This window comes from Dermacentor albipictus, chromosome 9 (genome assembly GCF_038994185.2).
Source record: "Dermacentor albipictus isolate Rhodes 1998 colony chromosome 9, USDA_Dalb.pri_finalv2, whole genome shotgun sequence".
In the NCBI taxonomy this organism is placed as follows: domain Eukaryota; kingdom Metazoa; phylum Arthropoda; class Arachnida; order Ixodida; family Ixodidae; genus Dermacentor; species Dermacentor albipictus.
In genome coordinates, this window is record NC_091829.1 from 10282452 (window position 1) to 10297246 (window position 14795).

Consider the following 14795-nt stretch of genomic DNA (forward strand, 5'->3'; position numbering starts at 1 on the left):
TCCGTGACGGGCGATGCAGGACTACGAGGCCCAGATGACGGAGCTGCGCAACAAGTACCGTGAGGAACAGGAGAGCCGCGCCAAGCTTATGATGGACGTTGAGAAGATGCGCAGCCAGTTCAAGATGCAGATGCAGCAGGTCGAGCAGAACCAGAGGGAGAAGGACGTATCACAAGAGGCGAGTTGTAAACGACGGGTTCTTTGTGAACGATAGTCTTTCTTCGTTTCGCAGCCTTTCCTGTGCTGCTTTCTCGTTTAGAACATTGCAGAGCAACAATTTAATCGAACCTTAAAGTGTTTTTGCTGTTTTGTTGCACACGGAAACACGGACCAGATCTCAGAGGTAAAATTTGATTGATCGCGACTAATGTTATCCTACCCTAAGTTTCTTCTATTTTGAGAGGTACAGCCTACCAAATCTTTAGCTAGCTTATGTAAATGCCGTTTTTTTGTGTGGCTTTCCAGCGCGTTACGATGGAAAGAACTTGCTAAACGGTCGAGGTTGACTCATGCTAATAAAACTCGTGAAGATAGTATAGGGATTTGTTAGGTTGTTCCTACTGTAAGGTGCTTGTGCAAAGTGTAAAGTGGGTGCTTGTGCGAATGAGCTTAAGATTAGGCCGGCTGTGTCTGCCTCGTTATGCCGTCTAGTGAATACCTTGCAGTCTTAGAGGAGCCTTTTGCTTGTGCGCAGGTGAACAACAACCATCTGAAGGTCGACGAGCAGGAGACGGATCGCTGGGCCGAGCCAGTTGCAACTCCCGAGAAGCCCGAGATTCGCGCACCCAACGCGTCGCCCTGCTTTGGAAACCAAGAGTAAAACCCTTCCCTCATCTCAAGAATGGTAGCCTTGCAGCTAGGCTTGTGTCTGGTTGTGGTGAAGTTTCACTGCGAAAGAAGTTTATTCGTTCAAGTTTGTTCAAACTTGTATTAATGCCGGGGCGTACTGTGAGATGTTGCCTTTATCGGTAAAGTCCCCGTTTGAGTGGACGCTTTTCATCGTCAAATTGACTTTGTTACAACGAAACATCGTAACGTCCCTTCTCGGACATATTTATTTGGTAGGCCGTGTGTAGTGTGACTCCACTGCACCTGTATAGTTATCTCGCAGTTCTGCACCGTTAGTATAATGGTGACTTCGTTTTCTCTTCATGCAGGGATCCAGCTATCATGGCCCAGATGCAAGCAAGGGCTCTAGAAAGGCATGTTCCCAGCATTCCTAGAACTTTGTACTCTGCTGAAACACAAGCAGCGACTCCGAGGCGCTGCACTTTATGCAGTGTGCCTGCTGCTAGGTCTTAGTGCACATTGCACACAGCCGAACATTTGATGAATCACAAAGTGCTTAAACGTTTAGCATCGTGAGTACATGTACCGCGGCTGCCAAGGCGAGCAGCCAACGCCCATGAGGAAAGTGGTTTTCTTGTACGACTGTTAGTAATAATGACTGAGCGTTTGTAGTTCGATGTATGAAGTTTGGTAGTGCAGTAACCACTGGCGTTGCCGGATTGTTCCGCTCATGCGCAACTGTAGCCACGTCTCACTGATCATGCGCGCGCTGTCATATTGTCACCTGTGAATTCCGTCACCCGCCGTAGTTGCTTAGTGGCTATGGTGTTGGGCTGCTAAGCACGAGGTCGCGGGATCGAATCCCGACCACGGCGGCCACGTTTCAATGGGGGCGAAAACACCCGTGTGCTTAGTTTTAGGTGCACGCCAAAGAACCTCAGGTGGCCCAATTTTCGGCGTCCCCCACTACGGCGTGCCTCATAATCATATCGTGGTTCTGGCACATAAAACCCCATAATTTAGTTTTGTGAATTCCGTACAGCATGGCAACGCTGAACAGGAAGTCGAAAGCGCTGACTTTCAATGCGAAAAAACGTCAAGTACGTACACGCGAGTAATAATGCCAAAATAGAACATTCGTGAAGGCCGGAAGAATTTTAAAAATCGTTGCCTATGCTTTACAAAGCGTAATCTCATGCAAGCAAGCCAAAGTGTATGCACTTGATAACTATTGCTTTCTGTACTGTTGAACCTTCTTCATTCGAAGAGCCCCTTTTGCCACACCACGCACAACACGCTCGCAACTTCGTGGCACCCAATAAATAGTGTAATGTTTGTACGCATGCTTGCGCGGTGCTTCTGTTCCCAGCTTCGTGCTGTGGGCAGGCAGTAGGAAGAGATGGCATGCAAACCATGTAGTCACTAGCATTGTAGCACTGATGTTTCTTTCCAAGCCGTGTAGCGTCGGGTGCCTCTCCTCATGATGTATTTCGTTATCTCTGTGGTTAGATTAACTGTGATTATGTTGTGATTAGATTTTTCGATCCTTCCATGTATTTGTTCCCTGTATTTGAATTGTTTCTTGTCCGGATGTCCTCGCCTGCAACTCTTTCAGCCTACAGACCTAACTTAGAAGTTTTGCCTGGTCGCAGACGCCTCTCGCTTGCTGATGGGTTTTCTGGCATTTTGAATTTTAATATTTTTTCGTGCTTATATTGAATTTTCATTTTGTAGTATCGTTCTGACCAAAAGGAGAATAACGAAAGACGATAAAGGCACCTTAATATAGGGACAGCCGCTTAAATCTTGCGTTTGTAGAGTGATCTAAATAATTGTAATACAAATAGAAAACATTCACGAGCTGATGAAATCGTACCACGAAGCCCTACAATCCTGATAGTAGAGATGTTCCCAAAATCTCGCCCAAATTGTGAGAAGACACCTTGTTAGTCCAACGCGAGTGACACACAGCGTCCTAGCAAGATCTTGTAGAACGGAGGAGCCTATGAGGTTAGATGTGGATAGTACGTGCTGTGCACAGTGTTCCTTAATGAAAGCGTAGGTGTGCTGTGAGGTTTCTCGATGGTTCATTAGCGGTAACACCGCAATATTGCTTCTGCAATGAAGATATTGTGATACTTGTCTTAATTTGCGCATGTTGTGCTGATATATTCTTGCCTTTTTGTTAGGGATACTGCGAAATTCCATCTTATTTAAATGCAAAAATATCCTTGCTCATCATCGCGGAGTCCGTCGAAAATACCCACCACCTCACCCGCAACTTAGCGGGGAAGAGGCCGCCGATTGGCGCAATATACAGACTGGGGTATTTCCCCCACCTAAAAGTGCTAAAGGTCATGTATCCCACTCGCTATAGGGCAAACTGCCCTTGGTGCGGTGGCATACCTACCTTAACGCATCTAACCCGGGAGTTCATTAAGCGCCCTCATAAGCCTAATAGCAATAGCACAATGGAGCAGTGAGAGGCACAGCTCGCCCGTTTTGACTTGGCATTACACAAGTCCTTAATTAGCCAGGTCAGGCAGGCGGCAGAGGCCAGTGGGGCCCTGGACTGAGGGGCTCCGACCACCCCTCCTTAAAATCTTTTCTTATCAAATAAAGTAAATGGACGGATGGGAGTCAGGTGGGCCGCTTGGATGTAGTACAGCTTTTGGCTGGTATATTGGCGCCTTAGTGAGCGCAGTGCGGGACAACTCCGCAAGAGGTGCGGTAGATCTGCGAGAGGCAGCTGGTCGAGAGCAAAAAAGAGAAATCGGGTAGAAGGTCCGGAGCCCGTAGCCCGTAGACCTGAAGAAAATAAAGTGTGGTGGCAGCACTAACGCGGAATGATAAGGCAAGCGTCTCGAAGACACGTGCCAAATGGCTCGCTTGCCGATTTTCGCGCAGGCTGCGCGAATTGCAAGGGAGGATGCTGGGCGGCGAGAAGAAGCACGACGTCGAGCTGAAGGCGAGGCGCGCCAAGCGGAAAAGCATCGCCGAGAAGAGGATCCGCGCATTGGCAGGTGCGGTGGCTGCGTCTCTCTCGTTGCTTGAGTGAATAGCTAGCCAGAATTCACCTCGGTGCCTCGGGCGCTACCGAGGCAAGAATAGAATGTTAAAAGCTGTTGGTTGCGGAGAAATAGGTATTACTATGAGCGTGTCTGCATGCTCTTTTCACAGAGGCCTTGGCCAAGGTTGACGATGAAGAGCGCACCTTGCTGCCAGATTACGATGACATCAACGCGGAGCTCAAGGTCAAGTCCTCGATGATCCGAAAAGCGAAGCGAAAGGTGAGCGCGCTGTGATGCGTCTCACTGTGTCGTCTATGCCGCACTTATTTCTAAATGTAACCACTTCAATGAGTCAAAGCAGGGACGTACGCGGTTTGCTCATAGAATCAATGCACATACCGACGAGAGACACGTACGGAGCTTTATTTTCTGAAGATCAAGCACCAGTTTTACATTGCACATACATAAAATAATGACAAATAACTAAATGAAGTTGCTTTAGGATATTAAGAGAGCACGAACGGTCTCTGTTGCCCATGTTCGCAACGTCTTACACCTATTTTGCTATCGTCGTTGCTTTCTTCGTGCCCTTGCTATTCTCCTTGTACAACTTCTCCCGCATGCCTGTTTTGCTTTAGCACGTTATGCTCACTGACTCGCGGGCTCACTTCCTCAACCACCCTTCAGTTGATCAATCGGTCAATCACTCGCTATATCGGTGATAATTCGGTCGCGCGCGTCGTCTTGCAGATCCAAACATTGGAGCAGGAGGTGCGCGACCTCCAGCGGGAGTTCGAGACCGAGCGCACCGACTACCTGGAGACCATCCGGCGGCAGGACCAGCAGCTGCGGCTCCTCTCGCAAATACTGGACAAGGTGCAGCCGTGCATCCGCCGAGACTCCAACTACGCCGACCTGGAGGCCGTCAAGGCGCAGAGCGTCTGGGACCAGGACGCGCAGCGCTGGAGGCTGCCCGAGCTCACCGTGCAGCAGATGAAACTGCCGCCCGCGGCCGGTACGTGAGCGGCGCGTGCCAGACGACGCCGAAAGCGATCTTCGCCACCTCATGTTGTTGCTGCATGCTGCTGCTTGGCACTCCTGCGGACTTCTCGAGTACCAACCTGCCAAATTAATCCTAAAGAGCTGCTCAATTTCATTACATCCGTTAATAGCATATCATTACTGCTGTTTTTCTAGTAAGGACTGAGCTGCAACCAATAAGAATGACATAAGAAGAGCGGCTTACGCTGTGCCGATAGTAAATGATCGCTGTCACTGAGAAAATACTGTGTATTTAAAAGCTTCCTTTTTAGCTTTACCAGAGTCCTTTAAAGTATGAAGGACTCTGGTAAATCGAAGAAAGTGTTTCGTAAATCACACGTAACGCTCACCCAAGTTACATGGATAAACTTTTAGTGAGTGTTCGCAATGAACTTGCAGAAGGAACCAATGTCGATTGCGCTCGGAGCTTCAGTAAGTATTGTAACTAACCATATATGACAGGGTTGTACGAAAATTTCGCGAGTCTGTCGAACAGTGAATCTCGGGTGACCATATATTTTTGCTGTGTGATTATTAGTTTTTTATTTACTAAACTTGCAGTTTTATTTGAAGTTGACACAAATATTTTATTTCATTCGGCTTCCTGATATTAACAAAAAAAGAACGCACTGACTTTGGACAGCCCTTACGATATTCTTTTGTCGGTGTCCTAGCCGTTGCTGTTGTATTTGCAATCCTCAGATAAATGCGACTTCGAAGATACGGCACGCAATGTCAGGAAATGTTGACATCTTTTTTGTTCTTCGAAGGAATCCAGCCAGGAGCCAGAGTGACCCAGAATACCGGTGACGCGCCGAGCCCTACCGCCAGCACGTTCGATGCCAGCTCCCAGAGGAATGTGAGTGCCCCGTGAAGCGTATCTTCACCGCTAATGGAACAGAACAATAAGGCGCAGAACGACACACTTCGCAGTCTGAGCTTCTTAAAGGATGCCTTTGAAAACAGACAACCGCCATCCCTTCAATAGCGCGAAGTTCAAATATTTTCATCGCACAGATCCTCGGAGTTCTTTCTTTTGTCTTCAAAATAAGTAACAAAACGGATATTTGTGAAATAATAACGTTATTTGCACAGTGATTCAATAAGGGTCCAGCGCCGAGGGTGAGCGCGTTTGTCGTGACCAGCCATTGAAAAACATGGAGTGAGGCGGAAGGCGGGGTCCGTGACGCTGATTGCGAGTGCAGAACGCAATATGCGCATTTAAAGCGCATGGCCTTTTATGAATCATTTGTGCTGTCATGGCGGCTGTGTGGAAGCGTTGTATGCGTTGTATCGTACACTGCTTGAGACACTTTTCTCGGTCTTCATGCTTTTATCGATTCCGTGCTTAACTTTTGCGGGCGATTGTATTTCTGGACGACCTATCCGGTTCTGAGTGGGCAGCTCGCTCTACGTTTTGCTGGCTCGCGTCTTCATGCACGGAGTTGAACAGTGCCATCACGGGCGCTAGCGTGCCTGCGTCGAGCGACCGTGGGAGCCGTCATCATCTCAGATGGCGCTTTCAACTTACTTTTAGTAAATTTGTCGTTCACTGCTCTGCAGCTATTGTCAACGTTGAATTTGCGGTAATTTGTCTTTTCAGAGGCCGAGCTTTGGGAGTGACTTTGTGAACAGCATCTTGAAGAAGCCACATCGACAGGAAGAATTGCTCAGTGCGTATTATGCTACGTTACGCAATTTTTCGGCCCAGGTAGACTAAACGCGGTTCTAGGAAGCCACAAAATTACACGTATTGTGGCAAGCCACTTGCAACACGTGAAAAACTTACGTGATTGTTGTGAAAGACTGAAAAAGCAGAGATAGAAAACACTGGGAGATTAGTCAGCGGTAATTACGGTTCTTCGTATGCTCCTCGGAGGAAGGGGTATATAGGGGCTAAATACTGAAAGGGAATTGGGCTGAACGGGTATAGACAGTGACATTCGCAAGTAGTAGTACGTGTCATTGGACAACAGTGATTATTCCACCTTTCGATGCGTTGGGGCTTAGTCTTTTGCGCTTTATGCCTTTACATCTGCGCTAGACTACAAGGGAGTCCGGCGGTCTTCGGGAACCCGTGCGGCTCCTGCTGTTCGTGCGTGAACTAACTGAGCGTCGTTTCTTTTTTTCATACTTGTTCTTCATAACCGGATAGGCTTTTCATCGCTTGTTAACTGCTGTGACGTTTGTAATCGTAGGTGTCTACTTATCCACCTGCTGGAAGGCGGTTGGGAAGTCGCACACAAAACATCGAGCTCTGAACAAAAATTGACTCGCCATCCCGACCCTGCGAATGTGGATATATACATAGAGAGAACAGGATATGTTTATGGTGACAAGAGCGACGGAATAATACATTCGAGTTATGCGCCTTTGCTCATGTCGTCTGGTGGCCATGAGCATATCTGACATGATTGAGATGTGCCATTCCACCGTTGTGTTTTAGCGAGGCCTAGAAGCCTTGTTTTACACGTGTATTTAGTTATCCTAACGCTCCGCTTCCTCTTTAATTTGTATCATAGATTTCTTGCTTACTTTTTGCGTAGTCATTTCGAAGTGCGTCGACGCATCTCGTGTACTTCTCCGGCTGACACGCTTCAGCCGCGTAATATAGCCGCGAACGCGTCTGCTTCTATAACAGACGGCATGCCAGAGGCGCCGAGCAACGGCGTCCGGCCAGCGGCGGCGTTCGGCGGCTTGGTGCGCGCCGGTCAGCTGGCCGCGAGGCTTCACCGGGGTGCAGCCGCCGAGATTCGCGCCTCCCGTTCACTGCCCACGACGGGTGTCGGCAAACAGTATGCCTGGGGTATGACGGGCAGCGAGAACGGGGAGGGCGCTCTCCAGCGCCGGCCGCTCCAGCTGGAGTCTCTCGACCTCGACAACCTGCGCCGGCAGCCGCGCACGGCGGACACACTGGCGGCCGCCGAGCTGCTCGAGTGGCCCACATGACAGTGGCGCAGCCCGCCGCCGCCACCACCGCGGGAGCGACCGTTTGCGCGGCTGCCGCCCATTGGGGCGGCCGATGAAGTCGGCGTCGAATAAGTGTAGGAATCTAAAGTTTAAACCTAACTCTGAGTCGATGACAGCGACTCGAGAAGGGAAAAGCGGGGAAGTCAACGTGTTTGTTAACGAGAATGCCGGGGCTAGGTTATGGTTAACAAAGCGCCTTGAGAAAGTTACGAGCGCCTAAACGGAAGGACGAAGAGTAGAAAGAAATTTTCTGCGCCCTGTGGAGCCTGTTGGGCTCTTAGCTTCTGTCTTCCGGCGCTGTGAAGCTTTTGACGTGTAATTTTAGGAGGCAAGGAGCACGGAAGACGACGCAATGTACACCTGCGCTTGCAGGGGTGCAGGGTGATAGTGCCCAGAGAGCTTCTACATGGGACACTATAACAAGAATGAGCTTAAAACACGTGACTTGTGTTTTATGTTTAAGTTGACGTGTAAGACACCTTCCATAGGTTTGAGTGAAATACGCCTGCTGCCATGTGACTACGTTCGTTCAAATGAAAAGAAAATAATGCAACTGAGTAAGGGGGTTTATAGTCCAGCGTCGGATTAGCTACTAGTTCTCAAAAGAGTGCTGGTACTCTTCCTGAACGGTTGCTACCAGGCTGAGTGATTAGTTTGATAAGCGCGAGCACGCAGCTTGCAGGAATGAAGAAATGGTTTGTTTTTGGAATGTGGGACAACGGAGGGCCGCACCAGGAGCACGCGAGTCGGACGCTTCTGTATAAATGGCAGTCTGCCATCCATCTGCTGCGGACGCATGTGTTACGACGACCTGTTGGTGTCCCGCTAAAGAAGCGACGCGGCACTGTTTCTCCCGTGCTCCTTTGTGCAGACATTATGGTGGCACAGATGCGCAGACTTGCAAGTCATGCCTGGTTTTATTCTACCGAGCGCCGTTGTGGTACAGCCTCCGTCAGACGTAACCCGAAACAATCATGTCGTATCTCTAGCGGCCTAAGTTTGAAAATCGATGGCTCTATAAGGACCAAACATTGAAGGCCTCGGAAGGAAGTGCGTAAAGCTAACTGCAAGGCACCCCAACCAGAAATCAGCAGGATCCGCAAAAACAGAATGATGCTTAAGAGGTGTTTGGGTAAGCTTTGACGGAGGCTGTACACGTGATTAATTGTAAGCTCTGTGTAAGCATATATGCTGCCGTAATTGCATAAGGACGGCGGCTGCTTTTTTTTCTTCTTTTTTCTTTTTTTTGACGGTCTACTTCACGGCAAGTTCTTTGTTTGCTGAGCCAAGCCGGTACAGAGCTATTACCTTTAAGTTAAACTTGTCTGCGTTTCTTTTACTCTCAGTAACCCTGCTGAATGGAAACGGAGCTTCTAGGAAATGCGGCCGAGAACGTTTGAGAGTTTCGAGTGGCCGCTGAAGTGGCTTACAATGCATTTGAACTCGAATTGTTTTGGTCTGCTGAAGAATATGCGACTGACAATCGGTGGGAAATTCTGACCAATATTACATGTGCGAGTGCCTTGTTGCCGTGTTTAGCGTATAACAAGGAATTTATCTTTTGGCATCTTGCTGACAGATGCGTAGCAGTAGCTTATTTCTTGGCCGTTTGTCCGGAGAGCCTGAACTGCTAGTTCGAGGCCCACAGAGTTCGTGCAGCTGAAGTTTTTGTTCATATGTTAGTTTTGTTCAAAGGTGCATGGTCAAGTACTCGAGTCGTCGTCGTTTCGATCAGTCATATGTATATGTTTCAGCATTCAAGCTATAGTTCACCCTAGAATGTCGTCAGCTTTGTTGATTGTTGCTTTGCCTGGGCTGTGTGCGAGGCAGAGTGCAAATTAGCGTCAAATTTTATCTACTTCTTCGTGGTCTCTTGATGCGGGGTTTTTTCGTTGATTGGTTTACGCCCCAGGAATTGAATGACAATGCCGACTAAGTAAACAAAGCGGCCCTGTTCTCTCGAACAAAGCGCCTACAATGTTTGTGTATATAGCCCAAGTTGTGTATTTGCTTGATTGCTGGTTTTTGGTGATTGCTGTTGGAAGATGGCAGTCTCAGGTATTTACTGTTCAATCACATTTCTCGTTTTCCTAAAGTGCTTTACACCTAACGTCATTTCCATCACTCATGTTTGCGGTAGTGACACTATCATTAGGTAAAGTGCGATATTGAGAGACTTTCGCGAACAGTGCCTTCTTCGACTTGTAAGCCGAAGTTTATAAGCCAATTGAATGTGCTGCTAGTGCGTAGCCGCCCACTTGAATGCTGGTAGCTCCTGAAGGAAACAAATAGTTTAGTATTTGCGTGCTCTCTAACGCGGCTTTCTCTGTGCTCGACATGTACTGGGGTGCGATCTTGTACGCGTTCCAAAATAGAACGGAGGTGGTCCGTTCCACCGAGCCGCACACGCTTGGTCAGTTTGAACGGTGTCGAACGCCATGACGTCAATTGTGAAGTGATATCTGCTGTCAATCATTCCGTGTTGTCTGCTATCGGACGAACGCAACGGAACGGACCGCCAATTTCGCGACGGAAAGAACGGACCGCCTCCGTTCGAGTTTGGAACGCGTACAAGATCGCACTCCTGGTTGTAGCAGTGACCGTACTGCCGTAGAACTCGGCATCACAAAGCCCTGCTTGCCGTTGACTATTGTCTGTCCCCATAGGCATGCTGCGGCAACAGAGGGAAGTTGTAACTACTGTGGCTGAGTAGCAGAATTTGTTTCATAGTTGAACCGAATACGTTCGGTGCCCCCTGGCATGCAAGACACTTAAAATGCAGAAGTGTAGCTCTTTCTTGTGCAAAACCGAATTTGAAGTTGAAAATGGTATAGATATAATCCACTAGTTGACAGAAAACCTAGCAGTTGACGTTGAAGGCGTGTTACGAGCAACGGAGAAACTTGAGCAGATGAAATTTTTTTTTTTTTACACAAGAGAAGAAGAAAACACTGCTGATACAAGACAACCTTAAAGGGCAACAAACTCAAAGAAATGATTTCATCAAAACTGAGAGCTGTGCGAGTTGGTGTGGTTCCATGTTAACAAAAAAGTGCGCGAAAAGCGCCCGTGTTTGTCGTTTCTTCTCGTCTGCGTCTTTTTCGCGCACTTTTTCGTTAAGGTCAAAGAAATAACGTTTTATCCGCTACAGAGCTTATGACTGTGTGGTCACGTAACCTAAGTATACTGTTAGACCCCTTGTGCTGCCTCTGCAAGCTCAGTAGTGCATTCAGGTTTTTGTCAGTGTATGTTTATGCCTGTGTGGCTCATCGAGGCTCGTAACTGGAACGAGCGAAGTGGCCACCGATGTTACGGCTACAAGCGGCAGCCCGACAAGAACTGTTCGAGCCGGCTGTTGTCCCAATGCAGTTTGCGTGGCGTGCGTGGGACGCTCTTTTTCTTTTTCTTGTGGAAGTAACTTCACCGTCCTTGTGTCAGGCCTGCACGGTCTGGTAAACGCGGAAGTGTCGCCAGGCACCATCCGTCTCAAGAGGTCGCAGGTCACAGCGCTCGTGGCTCCAGCAGCGGCGCCCGCGTTATAAGGTTGCCAGCGCTCACCTCGGGCCGAATTCAGTGACGTCATTTTCAGTGCGCGTTGTTGTGCTTAACGAGCTCGCAGTGAAAAAAAAAAAAAAATGTATGCCAGCACATTTTTAGCTCACATATCTTCAAATGTTCCACCGCATTGGCAAGGCTGCCGGTTTCTCCTGCCTTGTGCCATTATAGCATGTGACGGATGTTAGTTCTGAATGTATAAGTTTGCTACTAAAAAAGAATTGATGATGGGATGGCTTTCGAAGCGTTAGAGATGTTTTTAAAGCTTATGTCTCCCAGTCTAATTTTTGATGCCATGACTCATTCGTTTGGCATCCGTTATGTTAGTTTAACGGATCACCGGCTTTCCTTCGCGCGCATTACGTGATCTCTCCTGCTACTTTTTGCCCAATAACAGTACAACATTTGGACTTCTTGCGTTTCCTGAGTTGATTCTAATTATTGCTTCAAAATACCAAAATTTTAGTGATTTGTGTGTGTCCACAAAACTGGTGAAAATTCGCCCGTAGCATTTTTGTTTGGTTGAAGCAAGCGCTACGTTTCTCACCTTTATGTTCGAAAGCTAATTTTGCTGAGTCATGTCATTTTCGAAACATTCTAGAAACCGCGAAATAAACGGATATGCCATGGAAAAAGACAAAAGATGGGGAGTACGCCTAAATGTACATTTAAGTGTTTAAACGAGCGTGATTTTTGCTCCCTGAGAGGGTCCCAATATATATATATATATATATATATATATATATATATATATATATATATATATATATATATATATATATATATATATATATAGCTCAGATGAGTATTTAACAGCTGACATAATTCGTACCGTCTTCAGTAATAATTGCGTGGACCCCACCGGTGTTACTATGTTTTCCTGTAACATGCATCGTTGAGAAACATGGCGTTCGTGCTCAGTGACCATCGCATATGCAGCGGGGACTACGTGTTACCGTGGAAGTATTGCAAATAGGGACCGATAAGCGGCTATATCCCGGCCTTGTTAGTGCATTGGCCTGCGAACATTTAATACGGATGCGACGTGCTCTGCATGACGGCAGCCGCTGTCGTTCATTTCGTCCTTTTGTTAAGCTCTCTGCGTGCAACACTTGCGACGCGCAGTTTATGCTCGAAGAGCATCGTTGAAACGATCCGCATGGTAATCCACTTGTGGTTTGCGGTGTAAGAGCACAAATGTCTACATAATGGCACATTGTGTTGACGTGCCTGTTGAACTCTTCAGAGACTACGTTTTGTTCGTTACGTAAGCACTAGTTATATAAAAAAAAGGTTTCAGGCACTTGTTTGAAATGTCGGCATTAGTACCCGATTATACTGTGTCGCTAGTTTAAAAGTTGTACCCACCAGTGTCGGTTTGCACGTGCGCTCAATATTGTACTCTTGTTGACAGTTGGTGCATCTCATTACAGCTTGTATCGTGGACAAAACTGATCCGCGTATATCGACCTACAAACGTTTCTTAGGATGAAAGATGTCGAAGTTGCTTGTGAGCTCTCAGAAAATGGTTTCTTACATAGCCTCCTATATTGCAGGCGTAACACCGCGCCTTTGAAGTACCTACGTGCCAAATAGCAATGTGTAGTCTTTGAGACATATGTCACCTGTTGTTTGAAAAAGCATGAATGTGTGCAAAATGCTTCTTAACAAGAGAATAAATAGTTCTCTGTGACATTCTTTGGGACTTGCATTTGCGCGCACATACGCACAGCTTGGATGACCAGAGCTATGTGACCGGCTGCATAGGTGCTGCGCACGGTGTGTCTAAAAAATAAAGGTGAGACATACGCGAGGTTTAGGTGACGTGACAAAAGTTCAGCCCACGCGTGCTACCTGTTTTGAACAACCTATGTTTCTCTTGTTTTGTGCGACGCATCGCTAATACTGACCCACGATGCCGAGTGTGCCACAAAGTGAATATTTTATGGTGGCGGTACACTAACGCTATAACGAGCCTTCGTGCACGCTAAGCTTCGCGGCGGTTCATTTTTAAGTTCAGGCACAAATAACTCCCGCCAATATATCGAGTATCATTTAGCATTGAATTCGGCAAGTGGCTAAGGAAAAAATTGCTGGCTCTGCCGTAATCGAGAGTAGATGCATGAAATGACAACTGGGAAAGCATATTCGTCTCTGCCTTTGAACGAAACTATCGGAAATTACAAAACTTCAACGTACTAGAAGTTACAGCTTGAATGATATTGTGAAGAAATATTAGGAAGAACTATAGGAAGCAATATTATTTGCAACTTGTTCGGGCAGTAACTTGCGTACGTATGTAATGCGGTCCTGTACAAAAGGTCGGCGGCAAGACCGCTTTTTTGTAGTCTTGACTAGTTAATTGCCCGAATCTCGTATTGATCTAGCAACTTGCACGGATGTGCTCGTTTGAGTCGGTTCAGGCTCTTTGGCTCAAGGTCACTTGAATCAGAGCAAGGTTCATTCGGGCTAGATGGTGTATACTTGAATTAGGAAGGAACAGCGCCAACTAAGACGACCACGAGAGGGACGGCCACTGTGTCGTTCTCCCTCTCGTGGTCGCCTTAGTTGGCGCTGTTCCTTCCTAGTTCAAGGTCATTTGAAGGCCGCCTAAAAATATTTTCATGCCTAAAAATCTCGAATGGAACAACGCACCACCGACCACCAATGACGCAGTCCACTGAATCGGTTTTTCCAAGGAACTTTGGCCTACGCACTTAAGCGATGTTATCCATATGGAACTGGGAATATGACGATAGCGCTTATACTTTAACGCCAGAAATACATTTTAAAAAATAAGTACAGCAACACGCATATTTATTTCACGTCAGATACGAGATTTAACGAAAAATTTCGTGACTTCCAATGATACCATTCTGGACATCGTCATAAAACCTGCTGGACTATCGTAAGCGCTAAGGTGCCTTCCCGAGAGCAATATGAGCGCATCAGCATATGCGCGTCACAACAGTTCAAAGAGCAGGGTTTATGACGATGGTTAGTGGTAAAGGTGTGACTTGCACAAACGGGGGCGGTATGTGGACATCGATTTGTAATGTGTACGCATTCTGTGGTGATACCCCAGGAAAATCGGTCAGTCCAGTGACGCCTTATATCTGCAAAATAAATGCGTAATTGGTCAAGTTCACACATGTAGTAGTGAAATAGTAGAAGGGGGGGGGGCAGCGCTAGAAAAAAAAACGCTATAATTGCGATAGCAAAATAATAGCTGTACGAAGTAAGGAAAGTAGTTTTATTGGGCGTATCAACGTGCAAACATTCGCTTACTAACCAAATCAAATGTGGTGTCACACGTGCACAAGCAAACGAACACATCTAACGCGATGACCGTGTGTGCTCGCTGTCAAAATCCTGGAGTGAGGAAGCCCGGCAGCAGCAGCGAGCGAATTGGTTTTCTTACTGCCTCTC

General features: G+C 47.3%; 1 protein-coding gene across 8 annotated transcripts in view; it reads left to right on the forward strand.

Moving 5' to 3' along the window:
- Nucleotides 1-12072, forward strand: part of LOC135911165 (osmotic avoidance abnormal protein 3-like) — a 58795-nt gene extending 46723 nt beyond the window's left edge. For 7 of the 8 annotated variants that reach the window (XM_070526432.1, XM_070526431.1, XM_070526433.1 and 4 more), the window contains 9 exons: nucleotides 20-178; nucleotides 695-816; nucleotides 1158-1202; nucleotides 3697-3812; nucleotides 3970-4079; nucleotides 4551-4815; nucleotides 5612-5700; nucleotides 6445-6514; nucleotides 7483-9145. In XM_070526432.1, the coding sequence (XP_070382533.1) occupies nucleotides 20-178; nucleotides 695-816; nucleotides 1158-1202; nucleotides 3697-3812; nucleotides 3970-4079; nucleotides 4551-4815; nucleotides 5612-5700; nucleotides 6445-6514; nucleotides 7483-7790 (1284 nt within the window). In that variant the 3' untranslated portion in view covers nucleotides 7791-9145. The other variant, XM_065443354.2, reaches the window with a different exon arrangement.
- The last annotated feature ends 2723 nt before the right edge of the window (nucleotides 12073-14795 follow it).